The sequence below is a fragment of the Rhinatrema bivittatum genome, chromosome 4 (assembly GCF_901001135.1).
Source record: "Rhinatrema bivittatum chromosome 4, aRhiBiv1.1, whole genome shotgun sequence".
NCBI classification, from domain to species: domain Eukaryota; kingdom Metazoa; phylum Chordata; class Amphibia; order Gymnophiona; family Rhinatrematidae; genus Rhinatrema; species Rhinatrema bivittatum.
The window spans coordinates 247,847,591-247,868,587 of record NC_042618.1 but is presented as its reverse complement, the minus strand read 5'-3'; the positions used below and the strand labels follow the sequence as shown (position 1 = coordinate 247,868,587).

Sequence of the window (20,997 nt, the reverse complement as noted above, 5' to 3'; positions counted from 1 at the left end):
GGTCAGGAGGCCCCCCCCAAGCTGGCCAAAAGTTCCTGGAGGTCCAGCGGGGGTCAGGGAGCGATTTCCCGCCGCGAATCATTTTCGTACGGAAAATGGCGCCGGCAGGAGATCGACTGCAGGAGGTCGTTCAGCGAGGCGCCGGAACCCTCACTGAACGACCTCCTGCAGTCGATCTCCTGCCGGCGCCATTTTCCGTACGAAAACGATTCGCGGCGGGAAATCGCTCCCTGACCCCCGCTGGACCTCCAGGAACTTTTGGCCAGCTTGGGGGGGGCCTCCTGACCCCCACAAGACTTGCCAAAAGTCCAGCGGGGGTCCGGAAGGACCTCCTGCCGTCCAATCGTGTTCGTCTATGGCCGCCGCCATTTTTCGGCGCCATTTTGGAAAATGGCGCCGGCCGAAGACAACAAGATTCAGTAGCAGGAGCCCGTTCCGGACCGCTGCCGTTCCGGACCGCCGCTGGACCCGCAGGTTATTTAAGTCATTTGGGGGGGGGGTTCGGGAGGGTGGGGGATTTAATTTAAAGGGTCGGGGGTGGGTTTTAGGGGGTTTTAGTGTGCCGGCTCACGATTCTAACGATTTATAACGATAAATCGTTAGAATCTCTATTGTATTGTGTTCCATAACGGTTTAAGACGATATTAAAATTATCGGACGATAATTTTAATCGTCCTAAAACGATTCACATCCCTAATAATTGTAATCCACTGTCTCTCGCCATGCAATGGGCCACAGGCAGTATCAGCCTTTATATTATCATTTACTGTCTCCTTAATAATGATTTCTTATATTGAAAAAAATGTTTTATTATTTATTACAAAAAGTTACACTATCACTACCTATGGCATCTATATTATCAAAAAGATTTTTTCATTATAATGAAAGGAAAGATACTTAGCCGAGTAAGACATTCATATTCATTATAGTTTCACCCAGATATTCGTATTCTTTACAACTTCACCCAACATGAGCCATGTTTAGGCTAAAAAGCCTTCATCAGGTGAAATTTTTATATAATGTATTGTAAAGCTTAAGCCAAATATTCTTCATTCCTAAACACAAAATAACAGAAAGCATCATAAGAACATAAGAAATTGCCATGCTGTGTCAGACCAAGGGTCCATGAAGCCCAGCATCCTGTTTCTAACAGAGGCCAAACCAAGCCACAAGAACCTGGTAATTACCCAAACACTAAGAAGATCCCATGCTACTGAAGCAATTAATAGCAGTGGCTATTCCCTAAGTAAACTTGATTAATAGCCGTTAATGGACTTCTCCTCCAAGAACTTATCCAAACCTTTTTTGAACCCAGCTACACCAACTGCACTAACCACATCCTTTGGCAACAAATTCCAGAGCTTTATTGTGCATTGATTGAAAAAGAAATTTCTCCGATTAGTCTTAAATGTGCTACTTGCTAACTTCATGGAATGCCCCCTAGTCCTTCTATTATTCGAAAGTGTAAATAACCGATTCACAACTACTTGTTCAAGACCTCTCATGATCTTAAAGACCTCTATCATATCCCCCCCTCAGCTGTCTCTTCTCCAAGCTGAACAGCCCTAACCTCTTCACCCTTTCCTCGTAGGGGAACTGTTCCATCCCCTTTATCAGTTTTGTTGCCCTTCACCTTACCCCCACTCAAATTAGCCCCCAAACATTCCCCTTAAACCCCTTTTCCAAGAGAACTCACATCTCCATTTATCTAAATATCTTACTATTCTATTAACATTACCCCAGATATTATTAACAGATCCCACAAATATACTTCAGCACAACATCTGTAAAAAAAACTCATCAAAGTGGTACTCATAGTCTCTCACAGCTCAGGACCGAACAGTGGCGCCTCGGCGTTTAAAGCGTTCAAACCTACAAAGACCGGTAGTTTAAATACCTATCCTGCCTAACATTCAGATCGATACTGTAACGTGCGGTTGAAGATTTCCCGTCTGTTACCCGCTGTGAGCGCACAATTCGGACGCATAAGGCGATCCTGCGATACAGTCTCCAGTTTCACGCGTCCTTAGCGCTTCTTAAAACAGACGCATAACCCTTTCCGCACCCAGCATGTATATGATATGTAAATGAACGAATTAGCTGTTTAATGAAGGAATTAGCTATTCCCCTCCGATACTGTGACGCCCACTCAGATTATCTCCTTTGTAACCCGCTATTTTGCCGCGTCCTTAACCTGTTAGTTTACCACCTACCCTCTACTTAGTGTGGTGTTCGAAAATTAAAACGGGAATAAAGTGTAAAAAATGGGGGTAAAACCAAAGGGAGTAAAGTGTAAAAAACCATGGACGACCTCCATATTAACATTGCAGCGTAGGTTGTTTATATATATGTATAAATACCTGTCACTTTCCGAATCCCCCAGGCGTGCGGTCATCGAGGCGGCGGCAGCGGGAGCCGACGGGCGGGTGGGCGCGCGTTCATCCAGGCGGCGGCGGCAGCGGGAGCCGGCGGGCGGGTGGGCGCGTGTTCGATCCAGGCGGCGGTGGGAGCCGGCGGGCGGGTGGGCGCGTGTTCGATCCAGGCCGGAACGGGCGGGTGGGCATGCATTCATGCAGGCGGAGGGAGCCGGTGGCGAAAGCGGCCTCCGGCAGCCCCCGCCGGCAGTGAATGAATGCACACCTGTTTACGCCCGTGCAATTTCGGCGCTCAAGGGGCCGCCACCTGGATCCAACGCGCACCCACCCGCCCGCCGGCTCCCACCGCCGCCTGGATCGAACATGCGCCCACCCGCCCGCCGGCTCCCGCCGCCTGGATGAACGGGCACCCACCCGCCCGCCGGCTCCCGCCGCCGCCGCCTGGATCCAACGCGCGCCCACCCGCCCGCCGGCTCCCGCCGCCACCTGGATCCAATGCGCGCCCACCCGCCCACCGGCTCCCACCGCCGCCTGGATGAACAGGCGCCCACCCGCCCGCCGGCTCCCGCCGCCGCCTCAATGACCGCACACCTGGGGGATTCGGAAAGTGACAGGTATTTATACATATATATAAACAACTTACGCTGCAATGTTAATATGGAGGTCGTCCATGGTTTTTTACACTTTACTCCCTTTGGTTTTACCCCCATTTTTTACACTTTATTCCCATTTTAATTTTCGCCCTGCGCCTTGCTTCGGGAGAGGGGGAACCATCCACTTCCTGGTGCCTGTCATTTCAAATGTCATTTGAAATGACATTTGAAATGACAGGTACCAGCGCACCCAGGATACTGTATAGGCGCTGTATTAGCGCCTATACAGTAAAATGGGTTGTGCGGGCCTAACGCTTGCCTAACGCTTCGCAGACGCGGCATGCATTTGCAAGCAATTTGAAGAGAGTATCGAGCGGTAGGTGAAGAGAACTGTGCATGCGGGGAACGAGGGTGCGCCTGGCACTGCCGCACTCTTTCTAACGCGGCATAACTGTATCGACCTGATTACCGGAAATGGCTATCCTTAGCTTTGTCACTCAAAGACATACCTCCTGCTTACGTACACCTGAATACACACCAATATACCTGCCGATTTTAAAGGGATAACACTAACATTCCTCAAAAAACTGACCAGTCGATTTCCTTATTTAAGCCTTTCGGGACTACAGTATCAAAATAGAAAATCCATTTCTGCTCGCGGTGTATAAGGTATTTATCAAAATTACCACCACGTTTAAATACCCTTGGTTGTTCAATCACTGCAAATCTTAAATCTGTAAAGAGATGCCCTTTAGTGAGACAATGTTGTACTAAAGAAGCCTCTAACTGGCTCCTTGAGATAGCACTCTGATGCTCTATAATGCGGGTCTTTAAACTTCGTTTTGTTTTTCCTACATATAGTAAAGGACAGGGACACCAAATTCCATAGATCACTCCCACAGATTCACAGTTAGTTAGTGCCTGGAGTTTAAACTGACCTTTCCCAAAAAATGGCAATGTAGTGCCCTCAAAAGATTGTGTACATAAAGAGCACTTGTTGCAATCAATATGTACACCCTGGAGGAAAGGAGGAGCAGAGGTGATATGATACAGACTTTCAGATACTTGAAAGGTTTTAATGAACCAAAGACAATGACAAACCTTTTCTGTCGGGGAAATAAATCAACAGAACCAGAGGTCACGATTTGAAGCTCCAGGGAGGAAGACTCAGAACCAATGTCAGGAAGTATTTCTTCACGGAGAGGGTGATGGATGCCTGGAATACCCTTCTGGAGGAAGTGGTGAAGACCAAAACTGTGAAGGACTTCAAAGGGGCGTGGGATAAACACTGTGGATCCATAAAGTCTAGAGGACGTGAATGAAGAGTGGGTGGCTCGCGGGAATGACGCCTACTACCTGGAGATAATACCCTTATTCAATAAACATATACACGGTTAATGCAACTCCAACATTGCTCTAAGCTTCAACGGCAAGAGGAAATGTGGAAAAAAGGATTTGCATTCACAAAAAAGCGGTGAGTAGCTTGCTTGTTACGGCGGTTACTACCCCAAACCAAATAAGCCTGATACTTCTCTTTCAATGCATATCCAGCATAGCGCTCTGCTTCAGCGGCAGGGGAGAAAGGCCGATACTTCACGCATATCCGGCATAGCGCTCTGCTTCAACGGCAGGGGAGAAAGACCGATTCTTCACGCATATCCGGCATAGCTCTCTGCTTCAACGGCAGAGGAGAAAGACCAATACTTCATGCATATCCCGCATAGCTCTCTGCTTCAACGGCAGGGGAGGAAGACTGATACTTCACGCATATCCAGCATAGCTCTCTGCTTCAACGGCAGGGGAGGAAGACCGATACTTCACACATATCCAGCATAGCTCTCTGCTTCAATGACAGGGGGAATGAAGAAAAGTTGGATCTATATACAGACAACAACCAACAAGGACTGAATTACATAGTCTGGGTAAACAAATAAGCATGGGTGTAGCTTGCTTATTGCGGCGGTTACCACCCCTAACTAATTAAGCTAGATATTTCACTTAGATGCAGTTCCAACACTGCTCTCTACATTAATGGTGGGGGTGGAAGGGAAATAGAACCATAAGGTTACTAAGAGCCAAGAGAAACAGATAAGTATGAGGAAAAAAAAAACTGCGAAGCTTGCTGGGTGGACTGAATGGGCCGTTTTGTCTTCTTCTGCCGTCATTTCTATGTTTCTCTGTTTCTATATTTTGTGCATGAGTCGATTTAAAAAGTAATTTTCTAGTTGCCCATTGTGCTCGTTTGTAAGCTTCTTTATTATTGATGTAAGGTACCCTCTTTGTTCAAAGCATCTCATCATTTCTTTAGCTTTGACTTTATATTCTTGTTCATCAGAACATAATCATCTTAACCTCAAAAACTGTCCAACTTGTAGATTTGTCCTAAGATACTGTGGATGGCAACTATCATATCTGAAAATGGTGTTCCTATCTGTAGGCTTGCAGTAAATTGAAAAACTAAAACCCATTTCCTGTATGGAAACCGAGATGTCAAGGTAAGCCACATTGTTTGTGCCGAAGGTGGAGGTAAAACTGAGATTAGGGTTACAAGCCTCTAGCCACTGCATAATTTTTGCGAACTCTGTTGCTTCTCCTTCCCATACCACCAGAACATCATCTATGTAGCGTTTCCATAATTTGATACAATGGGTACATAGATTTTGTTGTAGAAATTTTTCTTCAAATTGGCCCATGTATAGGTTTGCCACGTCAGGAGCCATCATCGCGCCCATGGCTACCCCTTTTATCTGCAAAAAGAATGAATTGTTAAACATAAAAAAATTGTTACATAGAGCCATTTGTGCCAATATAATTATAAACTTCACAGGAATTCAGGTATTGTGTGGATCTTCGTTAATCTTTGTACTAACAATTTGTAAAGCTTCTTGCTGGGGTATGTTGGTGTATAGAGCCACCATGTCAATTGTTGCCAACGCCAAACATTTATTAGGAAACAAATGCTGTGACAAATTTTCTAATTGAGATATCAAATCAGAAGAATCCCTCACATATGAGGGTAATTCTTTTACCATTGGGGCCAAAAAATTATTGACAAATAATGGTTCAAGTAATGAACCTCTTGTGGATACAATGGATCTACCTGGGGGCTTATGCAAAGACTTGTGTACTTTTGGTAAAATATACAGCACCGAAATGTTTTGGATCAAACATCAAACATGTGCATGTATAATTTGGGTAATTGCCAGGTTCTTGTGGCCTGGTTTGGCCTCTGTTGGAAACAGGATGCTGGGCTTGATGGACCCTTGGTCTGACCCAGCATGGAAATTTCTTATGTTCTTATTTTTGTTTTCATGTGCACATATAAGTACATAAAAAAAGGGAGTGGTCTATGAGCATTCTGAGATGGGGGCCAATATTTGCACATGTAAGTTGCCTTTTTAAAAGACATTCACACAGATTTGCCAACTTATGTAGTTTTACACTTGCTAATAACCTTATGTAAGTGATATAAAATGTCTTTATTGTGTACTATAGGCAGGATAGAAGGGCGGGGGGGAAGAGTCCAAACCAGGAAGCTCTCGATGACCTAGAGAATGATTGGGTGAACTGGCTGAGTAATTGGTAAAACTGGTAATGTCAGTTATGCATGCATGCTTTAAAATATACTGACTTGAATGCGTAAATCAGGATTTATGCAAGTAAGTCCTACTTTATTTTCACATGTAAAATATAAGTAGATATATTTTTATAATAGTTAGGAAAAATATACACGCTCAGGTGTAGGTTTTAAGAAATTGTGCACGGCCATCCATGTGCGCGCGCTACCTGGCTCGCACACATGGATGCCCGATTTTATAACATGCACACGCAGGTGCATGCATGTTTTAAAATCGGGGGTCAGCACGTGCAAGGGGGTGCACAATTGTGCACCCTGCGCTTGCCAACACCCACGGCCTTCACCCGTTCCTAACCACCTAACCTAACCTCCCTTCCCTTCCCCTAACCCTCCCACCCCCTAGCCCTATCCTAACTCCCCCGAACTTTATTTTACCTCTTGCACCTGTGGCCTCTGGCCCTGCCCCCAGACTGCCCCACCCCCTCACCACCCCTTTTTCGAAGCCCCAGGACTTAGACGCATCCCGGGGCTTTACGCGCGTAGCCAGGCCTTTGTAAAATAGGCCCTACACGCGTAAGGCTTTTAAAATCTGGCCCTCAATGCATTGAAATACGTGTTTTCAGTGCATTGTATGTATTCAAATATAAGCGTATGTAAGTATGTATATTGTGGGGCAGAGATAACGTGAAAAATTAGCTTATATGCAAGTAAATAGCATGTATTCACGTAATGATATTTTATAAACATACATTTGTAAATAAGGGTTTGCATGCAAATATATATGCATGTAAAAATGGGGCAATCTAGAAGCATTCCATTGCAGGGTCAACATATATGTGCATAAGCTGCTATTTTAAAAGACACTTCTGTAAATTTGGCATCTTTACAGGTGTAGTTTTACACCTGCTAATTATCTTGCATAAGTGATATCAAACATGTTTATACTATATTGTTGGCTGGGTGAATTGAGGGGAGCTCAGGCTCAAGGACCAGGTGGGTCTTGATGATCTGGAGAAAGACTGACAAAATGATAGACTAATTGGTAAAGCTGGTAATTTCCTTGACGCACGCACATTAGAAAATTTTCCGGTTTAGATGCGTAAATAGGGACTTACACTGATAAGTCTTGCTTAATTTTCACATGTGAATTATCCACATGTGAAGGATTTCAAAGGGGTGTGGGATAAATACTGTGGATCCATAAAGTCTAGAGGATGTGAATGAAAAGAAGAGGTATGGGGGTGGCTTGCGGGAATGAGATTAATATCCTTATTCAATAAACATACACACGGTTAATGCAACTCCAACATTGTTCTATGCTTCAACGGCAGGAGGAAATGTGGAAAAAAGGATTTGCATCCACATAAAAGCAGGGGAGTAGCTTGCTTGTTACGGCGGTTACTACCCCAAACCAAAAATGCCTGATACTTCACTTTCATTGCACATCCAGCATAGCTCTCTGCTTCAACGGCAGGGGGAATGAAGAAAAGATTATTTATATTCAGACAACTACCAACAAGGTCTGAATTACATAGTCTGGGTAAAACAAATAAGCATGGGTGTAGCTTGCTTGTTATGGCGGTTACTACCCCGAATCAAGCCTGATACTTCACTTAGAATACATATCCAGTGCAGCTCACTGCTTCAACAGCAGGGGGAATGTAGAAAAAGAGGATTTGCATTCAAACAACCAACAAGGACTGAGTTGCACAGGCTGGGTAAACAAGCGTGGGAGTAGCTTGCTTATTACGGCGGTTACTACCCCAAACCAATTAGCTAGATATTTCACTTAGATGCAGCTCCAGCACTGCTATGTACGATGGCGGGGGTGGAAGGGAAATAGAACCAAAAAAGTTTTTTAAAGGGACAAAAGTAACAGAAAAGTATGAAAAAAAAAAAGTGTGAAAGCTTGCTGGGCAGACTGGATGGACTGTTTGGTCTTCTTCTGCTGTCATTTCTATGTTTCTATGTAAATAGACATGAAAAATACATGCATTTTTGCCTTGTGAATGCATTCAGCAGTTCAGTGATGCTTAGCCGGATAAGTTCCAAAATATCTGGCTACATGATGGCCAGTAAACACCACAACGTAGCTGGATAAGTCTCAAAAAGTGCTACTTATTTGGCTAGGTAGCACTTTTAGACGTATCCAGCTATCTTACTTAGCCAGAGAAACAATGCTTTTTTTTTAATTTTTTTTTTTTTAGACTTATCCAGCTAAGTTAATTCTATATTCACACATATCTTTACATACATGCAAATGTTGTAAGGCAGATTTATATGCATTTTAAAACGTGTATATATGATACGCATACATTTCATGTGAGTTATAAAATTCTAGGATAGATCTACGCCCAGCCGTATACACATGTTTATGGGCTCATGTGCAGTTCATTAAATTTTATCCTCCATATAAGCACTTTCTCTTAGAGATGTATCTAAAATTAGTTTTTACCACTTAGATATTTTGGACCAGCTTTAAGGACTGGGCAAATGAGGTACAAAAATTCAGCAAGTCAATTTGTTTGCACAATTTGCAAATGGCATATATGACTGGAAACATAAGAACATATGCCATACTGGGTCAGACCAAGGATCCATCAAGCCCTGTTTCCAACAGTGGCCAGTCCAAGTCACAAGTACCTGGCAAGTACCCAAACATTAAATAAATCCCATGCTAATAATGCCGGCATTAAGCAGTGGCTATTCCCTATTGATTAATAGCAGTTTTTGGACTTCTCCAGGAATGTATCCAAACCTTTGTTAAACCCAGTTACACTAACTGCCTTAACCACATCTGCTGGCAATGAATTCCAGAGCTTAATTGTGCATTGAGTGAAATAATTGTTTCTCTGATTTGTTTTAAATGTGCTACTTGGAGTGCCTCCTAGTCCTTGTATTATCTGAAAGAGTAAATAACCAATTCACATTTACCCATTCAAGTCCTTTCATGACTTTGTAGACCTTTATCATATCCCACCCCAGCCACCTCTTCTCCAAGCCTTAATCTCTTTAGCCTTTCCTTATAGGGGAGCTGCCCCATCCCCTTTATCATTTTGGTCAACCTTCTCTGTACTTTTTCCAGTGCAACTATATCTTTTTTGAGATGTGGCGACTAGAACTGAACACAGTATTCAAGGTGTAGCCTCACCATGGAGCGATACAGAGGCATTATGACATCCTGTTTTATTTGATAAACCCACAATGAAGTGTGGAACGATGAGCAAACACACTAATATGAATCCAATCCAACAGGTGTGTTGCAAAATCAATTGCATAGGTCCATATAAAACAAACCAGAAAAAATAATTTAAACAGGAAAAGTTCAATAATTCCAAAATGCCAAATCTTTATTAAAATGTCAGTCCCCCGACACAGACCGTGTTTCACAAAGGCTGCATCAGGAGGGACCAGTTACATGTGGTAAAATAAAGTGGCATTACCTTCTTGAGAAATATGTCCCATTAGATACATCAAGGTGGATTTCCAAAGGATAATTTGGGGGGGTTGAACCAATTACAATTGGAAGAGCACCGTTCTAATGTGTGTGAAGAAGGATGTTAAATCGAAGAAAAAATTCCGCCAAGATTCAGAAACGATCCCTCAGTATAAAGAGAAATTATATTTAAACGATCAAGCTGTTGCCGAAGCCGGTACAAAGTTGAACAAGAACTGTTCAGGCTTAGTGAGGGATCGTTTCTGAATCTTGGCGGAATGTCACAGACCAAATAATCCCAAGTGACTTTTCAAATGTTAACATCTCAACAGTGCACATTTGAAAGGCACTTCACTCACAGACATGAGATGCAGTGATTTTATCAACCTGCTTCTTACTGCCATTGTTTTATACGATTTAACATCCTTCTTCACACACATTAGAGCGGACTGGTAGGGAACTTCCCTACACTCTACCTAACCTCCCTTCCCCTTCCCCTCTCCTCTCTGCTCCCTATCCCTATCCTATCTAACCCCCAATTTTTTTTTTTACATTTTGCTACTCAACAGGAGCAGTAGCAAGTTGCGAGCACCGACAGGGTGTCGGCGTGTGCTTCCCCGGCACAGCGGCAAATTTATTATTTATTTATTTATTTATTTATTTCGGATTTTTATATACCGACATTCTCAATACAAGTATCGAATCAGGTCGGTTTACATATAACAAAACTTTCGCACAAAAGGCGTTACATGGAACAGCGTTTCTTAACATATAACGTATAACATGTATACGTAAACAAATGGCCACTGTATTGGCCGCCTCCAGCCCCGCCCCATTATCTGGTCCCGGCACATAATGGGGGTAACGCGCGTGGCCGGGCCCCTTTGAAAATGCACGCAGCGCACGCAAGGCCCAGCCATATGCATAACTCCTGTTTTTCACGCACACAACGTTTTGAAAATCCACCCCACTTGATAGTTTAGAGAACAGCAATAGAGATCTATTAACACATGGAGCTGGCAGCATGGCTAGAAAACAGTCTTAGGAACTGATAGCACAGGTGGCAGACCCGTGAAATGTCTTGCAGGGCTGTTGATTTTTGCTAGCTGGAAATGTACCTTGCTGACTATGTGACACAGAAACCTGCATATGCTATATGTGTCACTTCAAAGTTACAGGACTCAACTTGAACTATATAAGAAGTTGGTAGATACAACTAAAAAAAGCATTGTTTTCCTTGCAACTGTGACAGGCTGGACATAGCCCTTGAGAGTTATTTCAAAAGTCTCTGACTAACCTATCGGGTTCTTCCTCTCAGGTCAATGCCAGTTTTCTTGAAAAATTTTTCCTAAGAAAATTTATATTTGTATCTCTTTTTCCATTAGTTCTATCTGGTTCATGGAATTACCTAACTCTGCTGACATTAAATGAGACCATTCAGGAAATTCCTCATTTTGAAGTGCCTCTGATCATAGCTTCAGTGAAGTATTCTTTTTATTTGGATCTTTTTCATTGTTAAAAGGTCTCACAGACTCCATTTCCCAGGTTATTTCCATCTTTGATTTATCTCTAATGGAAGGCAAGATGCCTGCCTCATTAAAGCAGGCCTCTGTCAAGCCGCTGCTCAAGAATTTTTATCTTGATCCTTCTGACTGTGCAAACTATCATGTAATTTCATCATTCTCTTTCCTTGTCAGTAATAGAGATTGCAGTTTTAAGGCAATGTGATGACTTTGTGCAACAACATCCTATTTTAGACCAGTTCCAATTTAGATTTCTTAAATCTTTGAGCACTGATACACTCCTGTTGTCTAGTTTGGATGTCTTTATGAGAGGATTTGACAGTGGCCAGAGCTTTCTGTTGGTATTGCTTGATGTATCTGCACATTCAACACTCTTAATCATCAAATGTTGCTATATTTCTTAAGGGAAAGTTGCATTTTGAGGATGGTATTACTTTGAGCCCTACCTTACTGAGAACACTCATGGGATGTAATAAGAACATAAGAAATTGCCATGCTGGGTCAGACCAAGGGTCCATCAAGCCCAGCATCCTGTTTCCAACAGAGGCCAAAACCAGACCACAAGAACCTGGCAATTACCCAAACACTAAGAAGAACCCATGCTACTGATGCAATTAATAGCAGTGGCTATTCCCTAAGTATAATTGATTAATAGCCATTAATGGACTTCTCCTCCAAGAACTTATCCAAACCTTTTTTGAACCCAGCTACACTAACTGCACTAACCACATCCCCTGGCAACAAATTCCAGAGCTGTAGTCCTACCAGGTCTCTCATGTTGCTTAGTATGTTAAATAACATTTGTGATCATAGTAAACTATTGATTACTATCACCACCATCATTTAATCATGGGACAAGAATCCACATAGGCCCGGGTATCCTTCATGATGGTGGGCCACCAGTAGTAGTGTTGAAGGAGCGTCAAAGTATGTGCACATCCGGGATGCCCTGCTATATGGGATTTCTTTTTTTTTAATTTTTAATTTTTATGCTTTCAATAATTATCACAAGATACACCTTGATCAGAAATAGGTTGTACAATTTAAGAAACAAATGAGAAAAACCTATACAGTTTCATTACAGAAATGTTCATTCAACCCCAACTATTAAAAAAGAAAAGGGGAGGGGGGGTTACAATAATGAGCAGATTTCAAGAAATACAGTAAAAAGAAACATTGAGCACCACCAGTTTCCGTCTAATTACAGGTTTAACCCTCTGGAGCGTCTAACAATGTACGTAATTGAGAAGATTAAAAAAATATATAGTTACCGTTTCTATATCTAACCACACATTTACATGGGTTTCGTAACTGGAAATATCCCCCCTTAGCTTGTACCTTGGCAGGCAATAATAGAAAATGTTTCCTTCTAATTTGAGTTACCCTTGTTAAGTCAGGATATATCCAAATCTTTTGTTTATAAAACAACAAAGATCAGTTATGAAGGAAAAAACACAAGACATTATCTCTGACCATAGGAAATGCGAATTTAACCAAAAGTGTCCCTCTGTATGTAATTTCAAGATCCTGGGATGATTGCAAAAAATCTGTTATGTCCAATGACACTCCAGGAATTACATTTTCTTGAGAATGTTCTACCTGTGGTTTAGATATCATATATATCGTACTTAAGAAGTTATATATAACATTGACTTTATATGTAATATCAATTGTTGTATGTAATATTTTGATGTATGCAATCATAACACATGTAACTTCAACCTTAGATATAATCAACTAACACAATGTGATATGATATCTGTTTATCACTGTCCCATGGCTCTGTGAACCATTCTGATGGCAAAACCCAATGACGGCATACAAAACATGCTAAATAAATAAATAAATAAATAAATAAAATATAAGCCTTAGTTATCACTGGCCCCTTAATGATGTTTGCACATTTAGCTATATATTTATATACAAGTGAGTTACAGTTTCCACATACATTCATGTTAATTTGTCTTTTATATATGTGTGTTTTGATTTTAATTTTATTTTGTCTGTAGTAGCCCCTGAGGCAGCTCATACATGAGCGAAATTCAGCCAGAGTCGGGCAAGTTTGAATAAAGAATCCTTTGATACACCGATCCTTTTTGTTTTTTTGTCACACAGATAGCTGCAATACTAAGGAACAATTTGAGCTTAAATGCTATAATTACACGCCTCCATAGACAGAGCGGGAGTAAAACTCGTACTATCTACCCTGCTGACATGCATAGCCCCTGAGGCAGCTCTTGACAAAGAGCGAAACTCGGCTAGTCTGGCAAAATTCAGTAAAGGTCTTTTTTATATATAAGGATAGTGCATACAGAGGAGATTTTATTTTATAGCTTTCAAATAGAATTTACTATATTCAAGCATTTTTATAACTGCAACGTATTTTCCCAACATCTGTCATAAAAAGGCAATTATTTAGGCACACGTCAAAGATGATGTGTTGAGGCCTGGGGAAGGAGAGAGGACAGCTGCTGCTACTATGGCAGCCCCTGCTAACACAATTAGTGGTGCCTCAGGGGAGGCAGCCCTCAGGATAGTGAGGGTTCCTACAGCTGCCCAGGTAAGCTATCTGTGGAGCTGAGGGTACAAATGTCAGGGGAAATTATGGGGAAAAGACAAAAAAAGTAATTGTTGAGAAATGTCAAAAAATCATGATTAAAATATTAGAGGGAAGTGTAAAAACATTGAAGAAGCAATCTGTGAAGCATTGTTATCCTTACTCCACCCAGATATACTTGGCTTTGTTTGTATGTGTAAATAGTAGAGATGTGCATTTGTTTTTGCCGAATTGGAAAATTTCAACGAAGTTGTCCAATTCGGCATAGATCGGAGGACCCGAAAAACGATCGGGTTTTCCCTGAAATTTCGGGGAAAATTGTTAGCGTGGGGGGGAGGGGCACATTTATTTAAAAAGAAACCCAAACCCACTCTAACCCTTCAAATTTACTTAATTACAACCCCCACTCCCGACCCCCCCCCCCAAAAGAAACTTGCTTAAAGTCCCTGGTGGTCCAGCAGGGGTCCCGGGAGCGATCTCCCGCTCTCTGGCCATCGGCTGCCAGTAAACAAAATGGCCCGGTGGCCCTTTGCCCTTACCATGTGTCAGGGGCTACTAGTGACATTGGTTGGCCCCTGTCACATGGTAGGAGCAATGGACGGCTGGCGCCATCTTAGACCCTGCATTCCTCCTCCGGGGCTGCTGCCATTGCTGCCGAGTGCCGCAGTCCTGCCGCCGTCATTCTGACACTGCTTTCTCCATCACTTCCCTAGGCGCGCGCATACACCTCTCCACTATATTTAAAAAGCACGCAGCAGGAAAGCATCGGTGGTCCCCACTGATGACCTCACCGTTCGGGTACTATTTAAAGCAAGTCCCTGGCTACACTCCCTGCCTTGGCAACAGGTCTCCTCACTTCCATTGATCTGCGTGTTGTTCTTGAGTTCCTTGGGCTGCCCTGGCTTTGACCGGACCGGTTACTGACTACCAGTTTCGCTGCCTGCCTTAACCCCTGCCTGGAATCCGACCACGAGTTTCACCGCCTGCCTTGTCCCTCACCTGGAGCCTGCCCTTGTACTTCGCTGCCTGATCTAGTCTGGCACCTACTCTCCAGCACCTCTCCTTCTCCCGACCTCCATCATCACAGAGACCCCACATAAGTCCAGCCGGCCCCGGCACCCGAGGGCCCAACCTAAGAGGAATGTAGGCTGGTAGTGGTGAAGCTCCAGAGGGTCTCTGCCTGTCATCAGCCTCTCCTACTGATGGTGGGGACCTGTGGGGCTCCTCCCCACAAGTAGCGTCAACTCTCCCTCGGTTCAAGGGTCCACCAGCACAACAAATTGGGGTAGATTTTAAAAATTTGCGCGATCGCGTACTTTTGTTCGCGCACCAGGCGCGAACAAAAGTACGCTGAATTTTATAAGATACGCGCATAGCCGCGCGTATCTTATAAAATCCGTGGTCGGCGCGCGCAAGGGGGTGCACATTTGTGCAACCTGCGTGCGCCGAGCCCAGCGCGCGCTGCCTGTTCCCTCCGAGGCCGCTCCGATTTCGGAGCGGCCTCGAAGGGAACTTTCCTTCGCCCTCCCCCCATCTTCCCCTCCCTTCCCCTCCCTAACCCACCCCCCCGGCCCTATCTAAACCCCCCACTACCTTTGTCGGCAAAGTTATGCCTGCTGAAAGAAGGCATAACTTTGCTCGCGCCAGCCGGCAGTCCTGTTCCGTGTTCCGGTCCCGGGGGCTGGTCCAGAGGCCGCGGCCACGCCCCCGGAACACCCCCGGGCTTACACGGGTCCCGGGGCTTTACGCACGCCAGCGGCCTATGCAAAATAGGTGCACCGGTGCGCGAGTGCCCTGCGCGCGTAAATCCTTCCGGATTTACGCGCGCAGGGCTTTTAAAATCCGCCCCTTAGTGTTTAAAGTTTTTGGAAGTTTCTACTGCTTAACTCTCTCCCACTGTTACAAATCTAAATAAAACTAGGAAGTTGTGCTGATGTTCATCCAAACTCCTTGCCAGCATTAAACCACACGTGTAAATGAGTGACGAATACACAAAAGGTTGAAGAATGCATTTGGGAAAGGGGATTTTTAAAAAATGGGATTGTGATTGACAGGTGCGTGCCTTTTATTCTAACAGTGTAAAAACACAAGAAATAAAACCTGTTAGTTCCAAAAGGAAAGGTAACTGATAAATGAGGGCAAAGGAGTTAATTGTAACACCAAGCAAGTGGAGATCGAGCATGTTGAGGAATCTAGCTAATACTGCAGACAGAAAAGCCATTTGGTTTATTTTTTAAGAATACTGTTTGCTTGAGCTGTATGATAATAAAGAAACCACTAGCAGAGTTTGCCATTTTGCATTCCACTGAATAGAATTGGAGTATGCATTCTGCTGTAGTCATTCTTCATTCTCTGGCTTTTTTTTTTTTTTTGTGAACCTTTTCTGAGCAGTGCAAGATCACCTTCATCCTACTTACACGGAAATGTTGGCCAAAAAAAAAAAAAAGATCACTTTCACCCAATGTACTCAATTTTCAAAACCAAATGGATGTGGCTAAGTAGTGATTTATCTGCATAAGCCAGCCATTTAAAAGATTGTCCTCCCTCAATGTAAGCACATTCTATCACAACACACGTACAGTTAGTCACATTTAGAGCAGGTATCGCTGGGGAGGAAAAGAGCATGTGTAGATTGCATTTCCAACTTTACACATGTTGTTATCCATGGAAAAGGTATCCACAGAATAAGCAAGTACAAACATACATGGGAATTTTGTACCCATGACGTTTCAAAAGTGAAAGCATGCACACATTTTCTCTTTGAAAATTGGTACAAAGTCCATGGGCAAAATGTACCCGTCGACAGTGAAAACTGCCACCTAAAAGTTTTACTGATAAAACTAAAACAAAAAGACAATGCATTGGAAGGGTGCTTATCAAAGGGACTTCTATGGGTAAAACAGTGTTTTACCTACAGAAATCACGTTTTACAAAATTGCCTGCTTGATATGCGAGTAAACCCATGCATGTATGTCATGTGTATGCATAAGTTTATCCAGACTGAATGGAGGGGTTGTGGGGATTGGAATTGTGGAGGAGTTTTGACTTTCACTTGGCAGAGAACCAAGGATTGATACCCAATCCTTGGTTCTCTGCCAAGTTCCAATCTCCCTGTTATATGTAACTGCATTTTCCGCACCACTGTTCTTAGTTTATGTTTTTTGATGCACCCCTGTTCTATGTGAACCAGCATGATGGGACTGCGTTCCCGAATGCCGGTATATAAAAACCCAAAATAAATAAATAAAAAAAATCTTTTGAATGTTAAAAGGCATGTGCAATGTGCAGAGATTTTCACAAACAATGCATGCAGATGTTTTAGGAGCTGTAACTTGTACAGGCAGATTTGATGGGATAAATTTCAAAGCAGACTTATGCACATAAATCTGTTAGAGATTTGTGATATAATGGAGTTTAGATAAAATAATGATTTCTAAAAAAAAAATGAGCCAGAGAGGTTTCTTATTTGCAAGAACAGCAAAACATTATTACTTTTCTTAACAAGGTAAATCAGAATTCAAGCAGCTAGCAACTCAATTCACACAGAAACAGACAGCAAGTAAGTGCACATACAGAGCAGTACAGAAGCCCTGGTAGCTCAAAAAAGTTCAGTACTAGCTAACTCAGTATAGTCCAGCACAGTGATATGAAATGTGCTTTCAACAGAGTCGCTGTGAAAATTGATGTAACTTATGTGCAATGTTACAAAATTACCCCATTCATGTCTGACAAAATCTTGAGTTTGAGAAGATCCTTGGTTGGCAGGGCAAATTAAAACTCAAGGTGAAAAGTGTAACATTCATAACTTTAAAATGAAAAATACTAATTTTAAGTACATTTTTATTTGTCTTTCACAGATCTGGAGTTCAGACTCTGCCCCACAATGCTAAGGTGCACTATAATTATGCCAATTTCCTGAAAGATCAAGGTCGTAATGAGGAAGCTATCCATCACTACAAAACTGCCCTCCAGTAAGTTTCCAAAAACCAATATTAGGTTTTATACTTTTGCAGACTGTTGTTTATTTAACTCCTCATTTTCTGATACCCAATCCTTGTTTCCTCTGAATGGATGATGTCCTTGGGTTGAAAAGGCTTTGGATCAGTCATTTTATCTGTCTAAGTTGCAGCTTGGCTTTTCTCCAGGTGTTGTTTTTTTTTTTTGTCTGGGAAAGTATAAAAGTTTCCATAGCTACACCTTGAGCAATGCAGTATCATTTACTCAGCAGAATGTGCATTGACGAGAGGGGAAGTAGTTGTTTGAAAATTCTGTTTATGGCTTCTCAGACCATTTGTTTTAGTAAGTACCCATGAGGCATGATTTAAAAAACAGTCTCTTTGCTCACTGAAACAATTCACACTGAAGTATTAAAAACTGACTGCAGGACCTGCCATAGAGAGATATATTTTTATAGTTTTCATTTATTCTTCAACCAGGGAACATTTCTGTACTAGTTTATGGTTTCATGTATCACTTTTAAAAAATGATGATTGAGCTTGAACAATATTGATCAAAGATACCCACGGATAAACATACAAATAGTTTTGCCAGATTTGCATCCTGGACTCCTGGATCTTAGCCAGAAAATGCTGAAAATCAGTGTATCCAGTGTAGGGCCTCATTTACTAAGCATTTTTCCCATAGATACAGAATGGGAGGAAAGCCTTAGTAAATCAGACTCTTAGGCAGATAATGGCGCTGTGCCCCAGAACACTCCTGGACTGCCCCTGACCAGCAAATTTGTTAAATTCCGATGTTTGTCTGGCCAAGTACCAAATTTAGCCAGACAACCGCGCTGAATATGGATTTACAATGTTTTCCTTGTGTAAGGGGAAACAGTGGGCATCAGTGTAAGAGTAAAGAGTATGGCAGCCGGATAACTTCAGGTCAGCCAAAGAGCATCCCTAAAGTTAGCTGGGTATATTTAGCAGTGCACCTGCGTCATTGAATATCCCAGCTAAGTTAGCCACATAATTGTATCTGTCTAACTTTCTTATAGCTGGCCCACAGCTGAATATGGACGTGTAACTGCCCAAAACTGATTTGCAATGACTGTGTATAATTTATGAATTCCATATTGTAAAATATAAATAGAAACCATTTATGCATAGATTTTTATTCTCATCTAAATATGTTCAGATTATTGAAAACCATGAGCTACATTCTTCTGATTTTAGGCTTTTGGCAGTATTAGGACAAACCTTTTTTTATTGTGGCCCCTGTGTGCCACAGAAAGATACATAGTAGATGATTAGGGGAGGAAGTGTAGTATTTAAAACATGATTTTCCCTCTAAGGGAAGTCCTTGTGCATTGTGATGGTGGGGAAGATTCCAGTGGGAGAGGTTCAATCTGAGGGCAAAGGGCGTGTCAAGTATCTATGTTAGTGATAGCCTGGTACAGCCCTTTGGCCATAGTTTATAGTAAGAGTATATAACCCCTGTTCACTTGAGTACTGGCGCTTCTCCAGAGTTACAGAGCAAAAAAGAGGATGTAGTTGTTATCCTCTCCAGGAGTTTCAGGGTGGAAGAAGCAGGAGCCATGTAGGGATATCCTCAAAGTGTCTCAGAAAGTCTGAGGGAGAAGAAAAGTTGTGTGTTGGTGAACTGAAAAGTGTAAGAAAAATGTTTTTCCAACTGTGGTGGGAGCTTGCAGGACCAGGAGACAAACTTTGCCTAGTTGGAACTTGCCATTGGGCTCAGAGGATTACTTTTCTAAGAGAAAGAAGGAATGAATCCTTCTTGAGCTGATTGGGACAATTGTGAATACATGAAGCAGAGTGGTGAGAGGTTGAGTAGGGCCTAGGTAGACTCAAAAGTGGAGTAAGAAATGTACAGTGATTTTTTTTTTTTATCTCTTAAGGACAGTGTTTAAAGAAGCTAATTTTTTCCTAGTGTTCCACTGTGGATTTTTTTGTTGAATTTACTGAAGCTTTACAATAACATCCTTTTGGGTTTTGGAGCATATGTTCTAGAGTGGACTTTTTTTTATTCAAATGAGTGGAAAGTATGTCCAGCCCAATTTGGCCCTGCAGGTTAGCCCAGGGGAGACTTTTTTCCCTCACCTTGGAGGAGTTAATCCCCAGACTCCCCAAGGCTGAGAAGATGTCTCTCTGGAAAGAGGGTTACATTTTAATGATCCACAGTGGTGTGTATATATGCAGTGTCTGTTGTAAAGAAGCTTTTAATCTTTTTTTTATAGCTTTTTATTTAAACCATAAGCAGACAGCATACAGAAGATAAACTTCTAGTACAGCAAGATCATTTGTCAATAAAAAGAATACACAAGAGAACATCTCAGGACATAGGATAAACTTTTCCGAAGTCCCACACAACATATCGTTAAGTTGTACCCCCAGTATTCCTTTCCAGATATTTCCAATATCGTGCCCACACCTGATCATATATAAATGACTTTTTATGCAAAGCATGTGTCATCTTTTCAATAACTGCAGTGTCATGAATTTGCTTAAACCAGTGTGAGAAAAGCAGTTCAGACTTCCAGTGTGTTGCAATAGTAAATCTATCAGCAAGAATGAGATGGTTGCCAAGTTTATGCTGAGCACTCGACAAAGAGAGATCAGACCAGTAACCAAGCAGACACAGCACAGGAGACAAGCCAACAAGGCAACCCAGTATATCTGCCAAGGCTGCCCCGACCCGTTTCCAGAAAGACAAAGCCAAGGGGCAGGACCACCGCATGTGCAGGTTAAATCCCTCTTTCCCATAGCCTCTCCAACAAAGCCTGGGGGCCCCAGCAGAATAATTCACATAATACAGGGGATATCTATAAGTTCTTCTCACCTGTTTGTACATTAGTTCTAGTCTATGAATGCAGATCAGTTTTATGCATTCTACTCCAAATACCTACCCAATCCCTTTCTATGAAATGAAGCCCCAGCTCCTTATTCCATTGAGCTATTAGTGTTGCTCAGTATA

General features: G+C 42.5%; 1 protein-coding gene across 3 annotated transcripts in view; it reads left to right on the top strand.

Moving 5' to 3' along the window:
- Positions 1–20,997, top strand: part of TMTC1 (transmembrane O-mannosyltransferase targeting cadherins 1) — a 717,359-nt gene that overhangs the window by 502,076 nt on the left and 194,286 nt on the right. For all 3 annotated transcript variants that reach the window (XR_003856434.1, XM_029599999.1, XM_029599998.1), the window contains one exon: positions 17,919–18,032. Coding sequence is in view for 2 of the 3 variants with exons in the window: in XM_029599999.1 (XP_029455859.1) it covers positions 17,919–18,032 (114 nt within the window). In the remaining variant the exon portion in view is untranslated. The remainder of the gene's footprint in view (positions 1–17,918; positions 18,033–20,997) is intronic.